General features: G+C 44.7%; 2 protein-coding genes and 1 pseudogene across 3 annotated transcripts; 2 read left to right on the top strand and 1 right to left on the bottom strand.

Annotated features, from left to right (window-relative positions):
• The first annotated feature begins 708 nt into the window (after positions 1-708).
• Positions 709-2,033, top strand: LOC136485206 (protein yippee-like At4g27745). 2 transcript variants are annotated; one of them, XM_066482130.1, is made up of 3 exons: positions 709-847; positions 956-1,077; positions 1,577-2,033. In XM_066482130.1, the coding sequence occupies exons 2-3, from the start codon at positions 985-987 to the stop codon at positions 1,802-1,804; spliced, it is 321 nt and encodes a 106-aa protein (XP_066338227.1). In that variant the 5' UTR covers positions 709-847; positions 956-984; the 3' UTR covers positions 1,805-2,033. The 2 variants fall into 2 exon arrangements, with proteins under 2 accessions (XP_066338227.1, XP_066338228.1); XM_066482131.1 differs by having other exon boundaries at positions 714-843.
• A 5,741-nt stretch (positions 2,034-7,774) lies between these two features.
• LOC136485205 (disease resistance protein Pik-2-like) lies at positions 7,775-8,380 on the bottom strand (annotated as a pseudogene).
• A 1,378-nt stretch (positions 8,381-9,758) lies between these two features.
• Positions 9,759-13,898, top strand: LOC136485204 (uncharacterized). The gene is made up of 8 exons (XM_066482129.1): positions 9,759-9,999; positions 10,168-10,289; positions 11,507-11,618; positions 11,735-11,784; positions 12,238-12,295; positions 12,423-12,484; positions 12,560-12,758; positions 13,371-13,898. Exons 1-8 carry the CDS (start codon positions 9,939-9,941, stop codon positions 13,478-13,480), a joined length of 774 nt encoding a protein of 257 aa, XP_066338226.1. The 5' UTR covers positions 9,759-9,938; the 3' UTR covers positions 13,481-13,898.
• Positions 13,899-17,718: the final 3,820 nt, after the last annotated feature.

Below are 17,718 nucleotides of genomic sequence, written 5' to 3'. Positions count from 1 at the left end.
ATTTCGGCGAAATTTCGGCGAAATTTCGCGAAATTCGGTAATTTCGGTGGTGGCCGAAAGAAAAATTCGAAATTTTGTAATACACTAATACATGTGTTATATAACTTTAGACTCAATTTTTTATTGTTTATATTGCATATTTTTGTATTCAATAGATGTGTAGTCATAAATCATACTAATATTTGTTTAGATTTAAATGTTTTTTAGAAAAAGCATACTTCATGTGCTAGTCTCTAAAAAAATTTCGCCGAAATTTCGGCCGAATTTCGCGAAATTCGGTAGTTTTGGTGGTGGCCAAAATTTTTGCAATACCGAAATTGAAAACCCTGATCCACACCGCTTAATTAACCCGACTAACCAGCAATTTCTGTATCATATTCTCAAAAAAAAAAAAAGCAATTTCTGTATCCTAATCCAAACCTCGCCATCATCCCCTCCGTCAGCCTCCTCCCTTTCCTACTCGCATTCCATTCCATGCACCGGGTCTCATCACTTTTCCCCTCCTCCCCTCCCCTCAACCTCAAGAATGTTCTCGCCTTGATTGCGCCACCCAGCCCCGGGCCAAAATTTCCCTCCCAGCAAACCAGTGCCACTTTCACCTTTGCGGGGATGAATTGAATCCTGTGGGTTTTGTTCGCCTTTTGCATTCGTCGGCGCCGCCTATTTTCTTGCGGGCCTCTCCCTCTTTCTCTGCTCTCCGCTTCGTGGCCCCTCTCACCGTCACTTGCGTGCTGCTGCTGTTCTTCCCGCGCCCCGGCCGATCAACTGATCCGTCCTCTTCTTCCCCGCGCCAGCTCCCCTCTCATCTAATCGATCGCTGGATCGACCGACCGCAGTCATCGGGTCGGTATGTTCTGAACTTCTGATTCTTGGTTTGATCTGGGTTCTTTTCGTTTGGTTTTCTCCAGTTCTTGGGAGGGTGAAACGGCATCCTGATTTCGTGGATTGGATGCAGGCAGGGGAGGGGAGGGAAGGGCGCCGACGATGGCGGACTTGGTGGGGCCGCGGGTGTACAGCTGCTGCCATTGCCGGAACCACGTCTGCCTCCACGACGACATTATCTCCAAGGCCTTTCAGGTGAAGAGCTGGAGCTCCTTCTCAGTTCTTGGGGGGATTTCAGATTCCTTCCTAACCATGGTCCTAGGTCTTCAGTAACAGTAGTGTTTTTTTTGAAACAGTAACAGTAGTGTTGGGCGTCCTCGCCCGAAAAAAAAAAAGAGAGTAGTGTGGGCGCATTGTTTGTGAAATCCTATAATTTATCTGCCATCAGTCAGTGACTCAGCGACTAAAAAAATTCCTTAATTAGTCTATTCATGACAACACTATTACACTAGTAGTTTGGCTGCAGTAGAATTGAAGAAGCTTAGCAGCAACCTAAGAAAGCCTGTTTACTTGCTGCATTCCTATTTCATCAGTTTGAACAGATTTTCATTGGTTGCTGCATTTCCTAGTGAGACCTGAATTCGTGTCTCTGCAGAGTAGAGAAGAACAAGCTGTAGTTTGATTTTTTTGTTTGTTTGTCTAATTGTCTTTGAAGGATGATGTTGTCTCTCCCTTGCTCTACTGACTGTTCTAGGGACGGAATGGCCGTGCATTTCTGTTTTCTCATGCCATGAACATAGCTGTGGGGCCTAAGGAGGATAGGCAACTCATGACAGGCCTTCACACCGTTGCTGATATCTACTGCCGTGACTGCCGTGAGGTGCTAGGGTGGAAATATGAGAGGGCTTATGAGGAGTCGCAGAGATACAAGGAAGGGAAGTTCATATTTGAGAAAGCAAAGATTGTTAAGGAAAATTGGTAGCGATTAATGGTTCGGTGTGTTGCAACCTTATTTTGAAAGATGTGATCAATGTCTTTGTACATAGCTGTCTGTTGTTGCCTGTAGGTTCCAATATTGGGCTGCATGATTGTGTTCATGCCATTTGTAATCTGCGCCTGTTACTGTACATTTCTGTAAAGAAGACAGATGCATGTTTATCTGTTTGGTGACCGTTGTCATCAACCATAAGTGAATGACTCCTTTTTTGTTATTTTTCCAGTTGTGACCCATCAGGAGCTTTGCTAATTCCAGGCTATAACTTGCTACACTCTTAATAAAAAAAGGTCCTAGTGTAAATATATCAGCCTGCCTTAATTATATCTTTTGTTGTTGAAGTTACAATTGCAGAGGAATCATGTTGCACTTGCCGAATGATGTTCTTCAATATGTAATTTCCTTCTCTTCTTGTCTGCATGACCAATATCTTCTTTGCTTGGAGGTTTTTCCAGATTCTTGTCTTTGGAATGTTCTCTCTTGTTTCTCTCCTCTAGTTTCAAATCCATGCCATGTTTTTCGATGTTCATCCTAGGATGGTTAGGATTGTAATTCACAGCAGTAGAAATTGCATGATCAACATCCTTGATATCAGATGCATTTGCGCCATAACAGAAAACTTGGATGCTGATTTGCTTGAGAGATTTAAGGTGCTCAATGCCAAATCTGTGATTGTATGGCTTTGCTCTGATTACATGGATTGTTGTGTGTAGCCTCTCGAGCTTCGGGAATGATGCTGGTTCGAATAGCAAGCAAGTTTCTTCACAGCTGAAGAAGAGCTCTTTCAAGTATGGGAATCCTACTCCATGAATGACAATTGTATCATCTTTCTGAGGTGATTTCAACCATAAGTCAAGACCAAGTAGGGAAGGCAACTCTCTGAGTATTAATATGTCTTCATATGCTAGTTCTGCAATGTTAATGTTTAAATCAGTGAGGTTGCAGAGTGGTGCCATCCACCTTGGTACTCTTGGGAGGAAGTAATATGCTGATAGTCTGAACTTTTGAAGGCTATTGGGTGCTGGCGACCAAGAATCCAGAAACTCAAGGGAACCTAAGTTGTGACTGCAGATTGCAAAGGATTGAAGGTTTCTTGTGCCCAGTTTCCCTAAAGTTCTCATCAAAGCCTCTTGGTGCTTCACATTTCCAGAAGTAAAATTTGTCCAGTTGATTGCAACCTCCTTCAAACTTTGCAGATTACCAAGTTCTTGTACTGCACATGCTGAACTGCGACAAATGTCGAAACCTAGTATGGCTCTTAGGGATGCCATGCTCCCTATACCATCTGGTAGCTTTACTTTTCCCCATGTATGGCCACCACTGAGTATATACTTGAGTTGGTGAAGACCAGTTATTGTTCCAGGTAACTCTTCTATATTTGTATCTCTTATGTCTAGTGTTTCCAAAGTTTTCAGGTCTCCTATTTGTGGTGGGAGATTAGAAATCCATGTCCTCCGGAGGTTCAAATACTTCAAATGAAACAAATTGCTGACCTCTTTCAGATAATTTTCGCTGAATCCTTGGTATCCCTTGAGATTTAACATTTGCAGGACTGTAAACTCAGATAAAGGAGGTATGAGGGTAGCTTGTACAAATGAGGTTAGTGTCCTAACATGATACAAGTTCATTTCCCCTTGCATTTTTTATGTTTGTGAGTCACACTGGATAGATAGTCGACGAACAGTATCTTGAATAAATGAGGTTGGAACTGGATGACCACCGACCAAAGTGACAAAATTCTCTTCAATGGCCTTTGATACTATAAGCTCAAGCATCACATCATGAACCTGGCAAGCATGAGCCCTACCATCACAGTTTATTTCCATTGGTTGGACCATGCTTCTATTGATGAGCTCATTGAAGTAGCCCTCTGCAACATCTTCCACACTTAGACCTCTTTCTAAGCCAATAAATCCTTCTGCAATCCACTGCTGAATCAGACTATCCCTTTCAATCTTGAAGTCCTCTGGATATAAACTGAGGTATAGCAAACATGTTTTCAGGTGGTAAGGAAGGTCGTAATATCTGAGGGAAAGTATCTGTTTCATGCCTTCTAAATCAGGATTCTTTTCTAATGCAGAACCTATGGAAACAAGCAATTTTTCCCATTGTTCCTTCAACATGACAGGCTTGCTGGCTAACAAGCTAGCTATGCTTATTATAGCCAACGGTGAGCCGCATCATTTTTTCAGTATCTGTTCTGAAACTAACTTTAGTTGGGGAGGGCAACCATCCTTGTCGCCAAATATTCGCTTGAAAAATAAGACCTTTGAATCAGATTCATCAAGTGGTTCAATTCTGTATACACAATCATTAGGGTCAGAGCAACACGACTTTGCTACTGACTTGATTCGTGTTGTTGTTAGGATCCGGCTGTTGTGATTATTCTGAGGTAAAGCACATCTCACTTTTTCCCATGCTGATTTACTCCAAACATCATCAATTATAATAGAGAGAATTCTGTATTTGGCATCGAAATAAATCACTCTTTCGTATTTGGCACTGGAAATTCCATTTTGGCCATCCAACCGTTTGTTGACTTCGTTGATCATGTCAGTTTTTTTAATAAGTACCAAAATAGCCCTCTTAATTTGGTCGCACACACCGGCTCGGTCCCTTCTTCCCCGTCAGTCTTCTCATCCTGTGAAAAAAAAACAAAACCGAAGCCGGAGGAGATGAGGGCGGAGGAGCCGTCGGCCGCCGGCGCCCAGCAAATCACGGCGCCCTTCCTTCAGCTAGAGGCGCCGGTCCCTCAGCCGAGGTCTCCTCATGGTGGCAGATCGACGAGCGGGTCCAGCAGGGGCCGCGGCAGCGGGGCGGGCCGAGCTTCTGGCAGGGGACGCGGCGGTGGGGCGGGCTCGCCGGCCGGCGCTGGCCCCATCTCGCGGGGCGGGGGGCGCGGTCGAGGAGATCGCGAGGCGGCTCCACCGCAAGATCGACGGCATCTGGGCGAGGTACGAGGAGATCGCGTCGGACAGGAAGAAGCTCCGGCTGCGGCCCGACGACGGCGCACCCCGGCCGGCGGCGAGCCCGCTCGTGCCAAGCAGCGCGCTTCCCCGTCCCGAGCGCCTCCACGGGCTCATGTCCAAATGATGAAATCTTAGGCTCATGTCTTCAATTTCCTTCTCTTTGCATTGCTTGGACAGGTAAAGCTCGGACATCAACTCCTTCACGAGAACAGGGCAGCTTTTAGTCAGATGCTCAAAGCCATCAGTTTCCATGACTGCTTCCAGTGCATCAGGAGATTTGAGAAACTCAATGCAAGCCTGCTTGAGACCACGGCAGGAGTGCTGTTCAGCCAACACCAACGTGGTTGCGGCCGTGCCGACGTCTAGGTGCCTGTATAGCTTCTCCTCACAAATCAGCTTGAGCCTCTGCATGTCATACCTGTCCGCCGCTTCCAGCAGATGCTGGGCCATCGCAGCCTCCTCTTGTTCCTCCATCTGTGGCAGCGAGTCAGTGTAGATGAAATGGAGCAGGGCGTTGAACACCTGAGGTAACATGTCATCAATCCGGATGCAGTCCCCTGTGGCCGTGCTCTCCTTCATGGCGCCCCACAGCTCTGCTTTGAAGACTCGCGACCGGGCCGCAAGCAGAAACCTGTGAGCGCTGAATGACTCGCCGGCAACTTGGAAAGTAACGTCGGCAGCGAGCTGGGAGCTCGCGTGTGGGGCCACGACAGCGGCGCCGGTGCATGGTGAGGCGCTGTGGTGCCGGTAGACCTCGCGCGGACAGCGGCGAGCGGCACGCGGAGACCGCGATGACCAGCGCGCAGCACTAGCGAGGTTGCAGCAAAGCGAGCTAGGCGCTCCCGTGGGGGCAGCGACATGCCATCGTCCTGCCTCCTTCAGTCGGTAGGGCGGCGATGCGGGGACGTTGGTACAGGGTCTATGCGTCGGGTCGCCACGGCGATGGCACGGGGCTGCACAAGAGCTCTGGCAATATCGTCCATACTAAAATACTTGAACTTCCCTATTTGGCACCGTGGATTTTTGCTGCAAAACAAGGGTATTTATGTCTTTTTATCAGTCACTTGACACCGTTACGGTCCTAAATGGACGGCGGTGCCATTTACGAAAGGAAATTTCAACTTGATGTCAGATAAGAAAGTTCAAATTTTCGAGTGTCAAATACGAAACACTGATTTGTTTTGGTGCCAAATAAATAATTCTCTCATTATAATAAGGTACCTGTATCAAATATTGAGCCAGGATTAGATACCATATCGTATAGCTTTCATCTTTAGAGCAGTGAATTACCAGCATACAATTAGTAAACCAATTTGGGTTATTTCTTTGTTCAATATATTTATCATGACTTAGAATTGAGCATATCTTTCAAATAACCTATGGGATTTATGCTCATTATATATTAATATCAATCTGAATGCATATATTATTGTAAAATCTTGTATGACAATTTTAGATAGAAACAGTAAGTTATGTGTCATAACTGTCCTCATTCTGAGGTCATATCATAAAATAGAGAGGTATATATGATGCAAAGCCATTCCTACAATGCAGTTAGAAAATTCCTAACATGCTATTCTTAAGTAGAAAAATTGCCCATATTCATACAATTAAGGGTACAATCAAAGGCCCTGGAAAAGCATAGAAATGTTACCACGGGAGCTATCCATCGTCATCAGGTTTAGTATTAACAAACACAAAGTATTATATATTTTTTGCATAGTTGTGTTGTGTTTCCCCCATGAAAATAAGGGTGTGGATCTTGTTCTCTAAAATAGTTAGAAAACTTCCAGGATTTTATCTTTTTTCAGTATTGGTGCCTTGAATCACATGGTCTTTTTCATATATGTTCGAGAAAAAATAGATATAATGTTCAGATTTTGATTCAAAGGCACCCAGATTCTGCAGATAGTTCAGCTTGTTTAGTCCATTAGTTCCAGGTTATATAGCAGTATTGTAGAGAAATTAGGGTCTTAATAATTCAAAGAAAAGTAATTTAATGGTACGACCAGTTCACACAAAAGTCATCTCAAATTGAGACTTTATATAGAACTTGAAATGAGCCACAATTATCTTTTCATTGAGATAGCATAGGCAGCTCTTGCACTTTTTGGTTTTCCATCATCGTATTTGGATAGCTAAAAACGTTGTAACAAAAACCGAGCTGTGTGAGGCCAAAAACTATTCTCTCAATTTCAAAAGAAAAAGAGGAGAAAGCACTAAAAAGGAGAAAGGAAAAAACTAGGGTAACGTTTGGATCCATAGGGATTTTAAACATCTCAAAATCTTAGAAACACCCTTGGATTCTAGAGAATTCACACAAATGAACAAAATCCAAGAAACATTAGAGGTTATTTTTATTTAAAATCTGGATTTTAAAATCACATCCAAACATGCCCTAGGTCTTGTGCAAGATAATGTTTTCTATCAACTATTAGAGTTTGAGAAACTATACGAAATCTATTGGGACGGATTCACAAAAACCGAGATAGGATGAGAGAGCAAGAGGATTGGGGGAAGGTAAAGATAATTGGACAAGTTCATATATTTTGTCATCACAATTATGTTGTGCATTGTGAGCTATAGATCCTGAGATCATGTCTTTATAACATGGCATGCCATAGGTACATCTAAGCACAAGTCGGGCTAGGCAGGGCCTACAAAAAGGCAGGCTAGTTTCAGACCTAAAATCCATGCCTAGGTCCACCCAATGGATAGGTTCGGGCCTCGCAATTCAGGTTGGGTTTAGGCCTTGATGGGTTACATGTGAGTTTACAGTTTAAAAATAAATGAAATTTTTTTTCTGATCAGCGAAACCTCTGGCTAGGCCCTATCCAATAAGGTCAGTGGGCTGAGCCAAACTCAGGGGGCTCGGGCCAAGCCGGTTTTGCTCAGGTCTAGTCATAGGCACTCTTTGACCTAATCCTGACTACTTATTAACCCAAAAGCATATTGGTAAGAGAAATTGTTGGTAGGTCGACCTCGGTTATTACCTTTTATTTAACAAGCGCTCCCTCAGCTTGCGGATAAGTTGACTCTCCTCCCACGTGTCCATGCGGTCAACCTCTTCTTGAGCCACCTGCGAGAGCTAGTCCTTCAAGAGCTTCTTCACATCAAGCTTCTGTGACACAGCAGCAGAAGCTCGACAGCTGAACTGCCTTCCAATCCTTCGGAACACTTCCATGGCAAGAGTTGTCTTGCCTAGACCACCAAAGCCAACGATGGAGAGCACCTTGAGACCGGTGGTCCCATCCACCAAACCTGTACCTCGATCGCCGCTTGCTCACCTCAATGGTGCGGGCCTTGAGGCCCTTGAGCTCGTTGGCGAGGCCTCCACTTGACCCACAGTTAGCGGTGCCTGTGTTAGCAACGTGGGCATCGACACGGTGCATGAACTCATCCATGCATGGTGTCCTCGATGTCGTAGGCCAGCTCCCTCACTTCCTTGGTCCAGGTCTTGGCCTGGGCGTCCACCCCGGAGAGCTTCTCGAGCTCTGCGCGGATCCGCCATGAGCTCGTACTTGGGCTTGAGGACGGAGTTGAGCTTCAGGGCGAGGGACGCCATGGCGCCACCCGCCAAGGATGCACGCTCCATGTCAAAAAAGGAGGAAGAAGGACAGGTTGTATATGTATGGGTATGGCCACAGGAAATAAAATTCTGAATCTCTGATTATACTAGCAGTAGTGGTGGTTTGCTGTGTTGAAGGTGCAAATGGCACTCATTTTATAGTCAGATTTGGGCGTGTCGTAAGGACTGGGTTCCATTCCATGGTCTTTGGCACAGTTTACTCATGGTTCCAAGTCTGGTGTCTTTGGCACAGTTTTTTTTACTCATGATTCCAAGTCTAGTGTATCAGTGAGCCAGCTAGAAGAGAAATTGTTGCAAGCAGACAATGACCATGTGCACATTAGCGAGGTCTCAAGACTCCGGTGTGTCAGCATGAACCGTTCAAAGTTATTAGCAGTGTACTGCTCCCTCTGCCCCAGAAAAAAAATACAATTCTAGCACAATGTCATATTTTATTACCTTGAGTTTGACCAATTATAGATAAAAAAGTATCAACATTTATGATATTAAATAAATATTACTCTGTATTAGATTAATTATGAAATGCATTTTCATAATAAATTAATTTAGAGCCATAAATGTGAATACCATGCATTAGAAATTTGGTGAAACGTGAACCACTTTACGTAACACGCATTCTTTTGGGATGAAGGTAGTAAATAAAAAGAAATGGGTCCTGTAATCGTGTGTTGGTGCGTTCCACATTTGCCTTGAAGTGTCCTGTGACAGCTCATCAACAACTCCTTCTAGAATGCCTTATTGTGGAAGCTTTTCCTCGCAAAACAGTTTCGGTTTCTAAGGAATATTCTGCAACGTAGTAAGGGACCAATTTTCCCTCTATTCCAGAAATGAACTAAGAGGCCATAAAAACCAGCATTTCATGATGAAACTAGTATTTCTAGCTTCATTGGCTCTGACTCTCTCCGAAGGAGTCTGAGCAAAAAAAAAAAAGTCTGCCAAACAGGACCAAAGAAAATCAGCTCCTTCTAGAATCTATATGGTGGAAGTTCTTTGGCTTTTGAATTTTGTTTAGGCCTTGTTTAGATTGCAAGTTTTTTCACTCTCTCTCCATCACATCAAATCTTTGGACACATGCATGGAGTATTAAATGTAGATAAAGAAAATAACTAATTACACAGTTTGATTGTAAATTACGAGACGAATCTTTTGAGCCTAGTTAGGCCATGATTGGACAATAATTGTCAAATACAAACGAAAGTGCTACAGTGCCAACCTCAATCTAAACAAGGCCTTAGCACCTTTGTTCCAAGGATTACTGACATGTGTGACCACTGGCATCCAGCACTCCAGCAGATTGTTGACTTGGACTCTTCAATCCTGGGCTCTTTCCCATCAGAGAGCCCTCTCAGACGCCAGCCCACTCCGCAGCTCAACCATTTCCAGCCTCAACTAGCCAAGGCCCGGCCCACTTACTTCTCCGCGCCATCTCTCTCTCTCCCTCTCCCCATCACCGTCTCACACACCGCCGCCGGCCGCCGCCCATCGTGAGCGTGCGCGGGAACGGCCGCGTGGGTGGATCCCCCCACCGCCCCCGCGCGGGCAGCAGCCGCTTGTCCGTGCGAAGATGCTGGGGTTCTCGACCGGCCAGATGCTGGTCATCCTCGGGGCCTGCTCCGTCATGATGAGTGAGTAACCCACCTCTCCGCGCCACCGCGCCCTGCTTCCGCTCCGGCCGTGCGGCGGCGGCTGTCGGTGGTGGCGACCGATGGGAAGATGATTCCCTTATAGGACGGGATCGGCACGTTTTGGAAGTGATATTTCGGTCTGACCATGGTTTCTTCGCTTTTGTTCAGAGCCCAGCGACATGGCGAAGATTGCGAGGACGGCTGGGAGGATGACTGGGAGAGCGGTCGGGCGGCTCATAGTTGCTCGCCGGCAGCTGGACGAGATTCTGGGCCAGTCTGCAGCCACCCAGGTACATTTTGAATACAATACACCCTTTCTTCTCCGTGATACCCCGTGAATGCTGCGAGGTGGATGTGTTGAGGAGATGGTGAATTTCACAAAGGTTAATTTGCCTTCTGGGGATAATGGTTTTCCTTTTCCACTCGGCAATCTGCTGAATTTTAAGCAAAACTGCGCATTACTGGTTTAGCATCCAGTTTTCTGAGTGGGTTGTAGGTGAAATCCTTCTGCTATGGGTAGGACTGAACACTTTCACAAGCCTTGCCTACGAGCTCTTGTGATATCCGCCATTTTTGTGAAGGGTGTAGAAAAACCTGTCCTCACTTTGGCTGGTTTAGCATCCAGTTTTCTGAGTGGGTTGTAGGTGAAATCCTTCTGCTATGGGTAGGACTGAACACTTTCACAAGCCTTGCCTACGAGCTCTTGTGATATCCACCATTTTTGTGAAGGGTGTAGAAAAACCTATCCTCACTTTGGCTTCTTGGGTTGATTCATGCATAGCTTGTTACACAGTTTTCCAGCCGTTGAACTATTACCTTGGCAAAATTAACCATTATGTTCATTGTCCTGTAATCACCCAATGTCACCAAATGGTGCACAGGCCTGTACACAAGGAATGGGTGCCCATATCATTTCACTTAACCAATTAGGTGTATAATTGGGCCAGTTGAGACATATAATCACCTATTAATGCTACACCTACAAACCTTTCTTTTTTTACAAAAACTGGATATGGACAATCACCACCAGGCAATCTGATTTGAACCTACCAAAAGAAAGAGTTCACTTGGTGGTGGTGGCTGTCCATGCCAGCACGTAAGAATAATTTTCATAGAATTTTTTGCATGTGTAGCATTACTCATAATCACCATAGGTCGGCAGCTGAATGAACACCAGTTATCAATTTTATAACCTGAAATTAACTGTAATCACATAGTTTCATCTGTGCACAGGTTTCAATAGTTCTGGAAGCAAATGAAACTCAACATTAGCCACCAATACAACTGAGGCTAATCAGTCACGACATAGGTTCTGGTTATTTTGACGAATAATACTTATTGTCACTGCACATGTTGCTAGTGAACTGATTCCTCTGTAATTACAATAGTCTATTTCAACTAATGGATTGATTGTGGAACCTTGCACTGTATGTGATATACTGATATTCAATATATTTGTGTGAAACTCACATGGTAGAATTGTCAATAATATTTCTTTTGTATTCAGGTTCATAAGGAGCTTAAAGAAGCTATGACACAATTAGACTCAATTCGTTATGAAGTCCAGAACTTATCTAGATTAACTCCTGGGCAGTTTATGATGAAGCAACATAACACTGGTAATAATAATCTTACTTTGCAATAAAGTCACATTTTTCTATGGTTAGTATTTCACTACATTATTTAAGTTAAGTTATTTGGCTCCAAAATTCATCATTGATTTACACATGAGCAGGCATGGCTGAAGCAGGGGAATCTGATTCATCTGATGGTTCTGCAACTAAGGTATGGTGGTACATCATATTATTTCAGTTTTAATATGAGTACTTGAGGTATCTACTAATGGTTGATGTTTCAATAGATCAAAATGCTTAAATGTGAATTTGCTATAAGAAGCATTCTGATGTGCCTACTATGACATACAGTCTGTAGTGTGGCTTCAATACAGATACATTCTGACTTGATATAGTCCTCCTATTCTGCGAATTCTGGCCATGTTCCATTTCTAAAGTACTCCAAGGCTTAAAACATGCACAAGAACAAACAATTACACGACGGATGTGCTTTTTTTCCCTTTTAAGTTATGTTTTGTTCCATGTTTTTCTGTTGATAGATCTGAGTGCTGACCGTGTTGTGCTTGCAATGGGTACATGCTGTTAGAACTTTTTCATGGCAATGCTTGCACTACACTTGAAACATTTGTTTCTTCTAATTAACAGTGCTTTTATGACAATGCAGCAAGAAGAATTTCGTCAGGAAATTCGCAGTATAATTCGTGATGAAATTAAAAACTTTGGTAACTTTAATGTTTCTTTGTCTTCATAATATCTTTTTGTTTCTTTCTGACTGTTTGCCAATATTGTTTTTTTTCCTGAACTATGTTTGCCAATAATTGGCTAATTAGATCTTTACAACTATTTCAGTGAGCACAACTGAAGCTAGAAAACATGAAGTGGCTGATGAACCAACGACACTGAAATCCACGGTATGATTATATCATCATATGTTCAATTTCTAAGCAAATGCTGGTTTACTATTCACCATCTTTTTGCTCCTGTAGGACATGAAAATGGCTAATTCAGGATTGACAAATCTGCACAGCCAAGCAATGACGTATGCAAGGCTATCTGAAGCCCCAGGACTTAAGTTGGGTTCTTCCTTGAGTGGGAACTACCAAGAGCAATTCAAGGAAAGCAATGGGCTGCTAAATGTATTGCCAATATCAGCTGAAAGTGCCGGATTACTTCCAAGCCGCCCAGGTATATAACAAAGCATGCATGTCTAAATCTTAGCCTTTTTTTTTTGAAAAACTGGGATGTTGTCATGTAATGACATAGATAGGATTGTCATTCTTGTGGTTGATATATAATGAAAAATCTATGCATAATTGGCCTAGCTTTTTTTTTTCTAATGCATCTCACTGCTATGACTTGGTTCAGCAAATGCTAAAATTGCTCGGTGCATTACAAAAATCCATAAAGCCTGCTCGGTGGAATTGTTTCTATTTTTTTCAGTTATCTTTCGTATTGCTGTGGTATAATGACCTTTTCTGTGTTTCAATTAACATTTCTGCCAATGTATCATAAAAACAGTCCTTCACAATTTTATCTTAGATTGTGAACCCAAGTATGTGTCATAAAATAGTCCATCAAAGTTCAGAACTACTATGTAGTAGTGTGATGGTAAATTTAAAGTGCCAAAAGGGCAACAATGAACTGATGTAACTCAATTTTGTTGGAACTCGGCTTGGAGTCCATAGTGTTTCATTAACATATTTCATCCAGTGTATTTTCTGATGTTGTCTCACTGCAAGTACCTTGATAGTGATAGCAGTGCAAACCAATATCATCTCCATTTTCTTGTCTCCACAGATGGACCAACAGGCTCAGACCTAGTCCTCGAGGCTGTGCTTGAAGCAGAAGTTGCAGAGAATGCTAAACTGTTTGTCTCGCAGCCTCATGATCAGTTACCTAAGGAATGAAGATGAAGATGATGTGCTTGAAGATGTTGCAAACAGGACCAAATTGTTCATGTAACAGCCTCATGGTCAGTTGCCCATGGAGGTTTTTGTCTTTTTTATCCTTAACAGGATTTGGCATACTACTTGTACATTGGATTTTGTAGAACAGAACATTGTGCTGATCGCCATTGAGGATGTACTTGTCGTGGCGCTCTCGGACCAGGCGAAACTTAGTGCAGACGGTGGTATCTTGATTTGATTAGCCCAGATGGTCCAGTACTCTGATGCTACATCAAACTACATTGGTCTCTGCTCTGGAACAGTGGGACATTAACGCCTTGTGGATGCTGAAAGCATGTCCTGGATGTTGTTGTTAGACAGGATGAAATGCATTGGCTTGACATACAGCCTTTTCTCTTTTCATTGTAAATGTTGTTGCTATGGTTGCTACTGTCTTTTGCTGTAAAAGCAATTCTTGATCTTTATGGCATTACTTTAGCTTAATATTTGGTAGTTGATTTGTAAAAGTATTTGAATGTTGAGCATATTTGGTAGTTGACTTGTAAAAGGGTACTGCCAGCCCAGACGTCCGGATGGACGGGGCGTCAAGATGCCCGCACCTGCAGTTCGCTTCCATGCCATTTCATGCGCCCTACGCAGGGCCTGCACGCCGGAGGCACCTGCCCAAAAGCTGCCTTAAGCTGCCGCTGAGCACTGTTGTAGGGGCATGATCTGCACGCTGCCACTAACTACCGTGGAGTCAATAAACACAGCCAAGAATATGATCCACACCAACCAGATAGAGATCTACTATACTCTGTTCGATCTATTTTTAAAACATCTATATGCAACACGTGCAACATATAAAAGAAACATCTCTATGCAACACGTGTAACATATAAAAGAAGACAATGAAATATTTGAAATATCCTTCTGAAACACTTTAAAAAGCTCCTGAAAACACTTGAAAATCATTGTAAACATATGCAACATCCAAATAAAACACTTTCAACATATGTGTAAAACATATGCAATATTTAGATAAACACACTAGTAACATACGTCCTAATTACACAGATAAAACATTGGTAACAAACCTTTGCAACATAAGTGTACAACCATTGCAACATATGCAACATTTCGATCTAATTTTGCAACATTCATCTAAATCACTTGCAACATACCTCTGAAACATCTAAAACACTTGAACATATACTTGCAACATGCGCTTTCAGCAAAACCTCAGGTGGGCGAAGCAATGCACATCGGGATTTGGCTGGTCGCGGTGGAGGAGGATGGCAACGGGCGGGTGGCTACGCAGCCCCTAGTGAGCGGCTGCGCTGCCCCCGGCAATAGGGGCTCGTGCGGTGCCCCAGACGAGCAGTTCCCGCGGTGGAGACAACAACAGCAATCGGGTGGGTGTGGCCCCGCGCGGCAAGGCGACATCGGCTGTACGATAGTGGGGGAGTACGCCACGGCGGTGCGGGGCGAGTGGCGGTGGAGATGAAGGCCGGCGGGGAGGTGCGGTGGAGAGAGGAAGACATGCGGGAGGCACGACGAAACGCCGTCGCGGAGCACAGTCGCGGCCTCGCGTGGTGAAGCACATGATAGAAGAGCGGAGTGGAGAGATATTTTCTTGAGACGAGGAGCCTATAGAGTACACAGGCCTATTGAGCCGGTAGTGGTAGCCTGCAGCCCGTCAAGGAGCGTCCTACGCGAACGGTCATCTTGACTCATGCATTACCGCTTGTAAAAGCATTTGAATGTTGAGCTGGGTTACGTGGTCCTTGGGATATATATATAATTTTATATACTAATTTACGATAATGTCAATATATATTTACGATAGTTGGGTTACTATAACACATAGGAATATTTACCATAACATTATAGTAAACCACTTAGTAAGGAGTTACTATAATCTCATAAATTAATATAGTAATTATCGTAACTCAAAGTGGCTACAGAATAAGTTATTTTGTAGCCCGTCAGGGTAGTGTATATATATATATATATATATATATATATATATATATATATATATATATATATATATATATATATATTCAGTAGCCAGCTATAAAATAAGTTATTCTGTAGCCACCTTCATTTACGATAATTTTATATACTAATTTACGATAATGTCAATACATATTTACGATAGTTAGGTTACTATAACACATTGGGATATTTACCCTAACGTTATAGTGAACCACTTAGTAATGAGTTATTATAATCTCGTAAATTAACATAGTAATTATCATAACTCAAAGTGACTACCTTAGTATATATATAAAAAAGATATGGTCTCGACGCACCGGACCCAAACTGTTGAGCTGGGTTATGTGATCCTTGGGAGAGAGTATATATATATATATATATATATATATATATATATATATATATATATATATATATATATATATATGTCATTTTTGGTAAAGTGCACTTATTATATACCTTTTTTTTTGGCAACAATGCTAATCGCTGGCTTCTTGGCACCCGGAAGAAAAGTTTCCTGCCGTGACTGCCGTGAGGTGCCAACTAGAGAATGAACAAAAGAGCCAAAGTCACCTTGAGCAAGAGGATGACGACGAGGAACACGTGGGCCGTCAGATTCGCCAGGAGCGCGATGGTGACCCTTGAGCATAGCACGGCTCCAAGCCAGTCTCCATCCCTGCCCGCCCCAGCGTCTCCGTCGAGGAGCGAGGACGCCCACCACTGCAGCGCGGCGGCGCTGGCCGCCGTGGAGGCGGCCGCGACGTAGAGGCAATTCACCGCCGCCATGGGGCCGCGCATTGGTCGACGCCCGGAACGAGACGAAACCGAGCCCTAACCCTAGGGGTGGTGGCTTCCGATCCCGAGCGCGGGGGGCTTTGCTTGGCGCGCGCGCTTCCAGTTCCGGCTCTTTATTCGCGTGGGGAAGGGGAGGGGAGGGTAGGCGGCGATGCCGCGAGCGATTCGCGTGGGAAAGGGGAGGGGAGGGCAAGCGACGATGCCGCGAGCGATGGCACCTCAGCGAGGAGGCCTACCTGGCGTGGATCCGCCGCCTCCGCCGCCGGATCTGCCATGGCCGCCACGCCGGAACCCTAAGGAGCTCGCCGGAACCCTATGCTCGCCGGAGAGAGGAAGGAGCCACGTCGAGAGGAGGTGGGGCGCGGGCGCGGGCACGGCACAGGCATGGGGAGTGCGTTCGCCGCCGGGGAGGACCTCGCCGGGCGCTGAGGACGAGAGAGAGAGGGAGGTAGAAGAGGAGCGAGAGAGTGGAGACGTCGAGCGTGCATCGGGTGGGTGTGCGGGTGCGGGCTGGAGGGTGTGCGCCGAGTCGACGACGCGTCGGCTCGCTGGCTCGCCGAACGCTGCGCGTCGGATAGGTCCGTGCGTACGATGGGACAATGGTACGGCCGGCTTGAAAGAACTCATTACCTTGTGAAAAAATAGAATTCGAAAATAGAAATAAAAGAAAAAAAACTCGTTTGATGAGTGAGCGATCAGATTGCACCTCTTTGGATGAATGGCCGGATTTCGCTCAGCGTAGCAAATGCAAATCTCACGCTGGGCTCGGCTCGCAACATCTCCCTCCTGGCTCCTGGCGCACGGCTCGTAGCTCAGCTCAATGCCAACCCGACAAATTGGCTCGGCTGTTCTCGACTCCTAGGTACACGCGAGCCCGCCTCTTCTTCCATCGCCGCCGCCGCCGTCGCCACCACCGCTTGGCCTGACTCATCCGGGATTCGACCTCCACGGGTGCTGCTCCAAGAGCTGACCACGAGATACCTGATTCTTCCGTCGCCGCTGGCACTGCCGTCACCGCTTGATGTGTCAGCCATTGACACCGTCGCGCCGATCTGCCTCGCCTAGTCGCCTCGGCTTCTGATCCGCCACCACCGCCGGCGCTATCCTCTCCGCCTAGCTCTAGCAACTCCGGTAATCTCTCTCTCCAACTCTACAGCTTAATGATCCGCCACCACCTCGGCTTCTGTCTGCAGAGTGGATGATGGCTTGTATCTTAGAATGATCAGTCGCTTTGAAGAAACAATCTGTGCAACTTGTCATTTCTTTTTCTAAACTTGCTTTGTAGGAGTTAGTAGCACAGTCGCAATGAAGGCTAACACTGCCCATTTAATGTAATAGGACTGAGATTTTTGTTAGCTATGTAAGACATTTGTTCACATTTATATTCACTGCGAAGGTCTGTCCATTTACAGGACCCATTTTCGGTTTAACAAGACTGTCATTCCAGTGTATTTACATCCCAT

This window comes from Miscanthus floridulus, chromosome 10 (genome assembly GCF_019320115.1).
Source record: "Miscanthus floridulus cultivar M001 chromosome 10, ASM1932011v1, whole genome shotgun sequence".
In the NCBI taxonomy this organism is placed as follows: domain Eukaryota; kingdom Viridiplantae; phylum Streptophyta; class Magnoliopsida; order Poales; family Poaceae; genus Miscanthus; species Miscanthus floridulus.
The sequence above is the reverse complement of the archived record's forward strand: the minus strand, read 5'-3'. Positions and strand labels throughout refer to the sequence as shown.

What these genes read in the sequence shown, in the direction of transcription:
- LOC136485206 (XM_066482130.1), top strand. Translation starts at nt 985, where the DNA reads ATGGCGGACTTGGTGGGGCCGCGGGTGTACAGCTGCTGCCATTGCCGG. An exon ending in TTATCTCCAAGGCCTTTCAG is followed by an intron (nt 1,078 to 1,576) that starts GTGAAGAGCTGG and finishes TGACTGTTCTAG; the next exon opens with GGACGGAATGGCCGTGCATT.
- LOC136485204 (XM_066482129.1), top strand. Translation starts at nt 9,939, where the DNA reads ATGCTGGGGTTCTCGACCGGCCAGATGCTGGTCATCCTCGGGGCCTGC. An exon ending in GGCCTGCTCCGTCATGATGA is followed by an intron (nt 10,000 to 10,167) that starts GTGAGTAACCCA and finishes GCTTTTGTTCAG; the next exon opens with AGCCCAGCGACATGGCGAAG. An exon ending in ATTACTTCCAAGCCGCCCAG is followed by an intron (nt 12,759 to 13,370) that starts GTATATAACAAA and finishes TTGTCTCCACAG; the next exon opens with ATGGACCAACAGGCTCAGAC.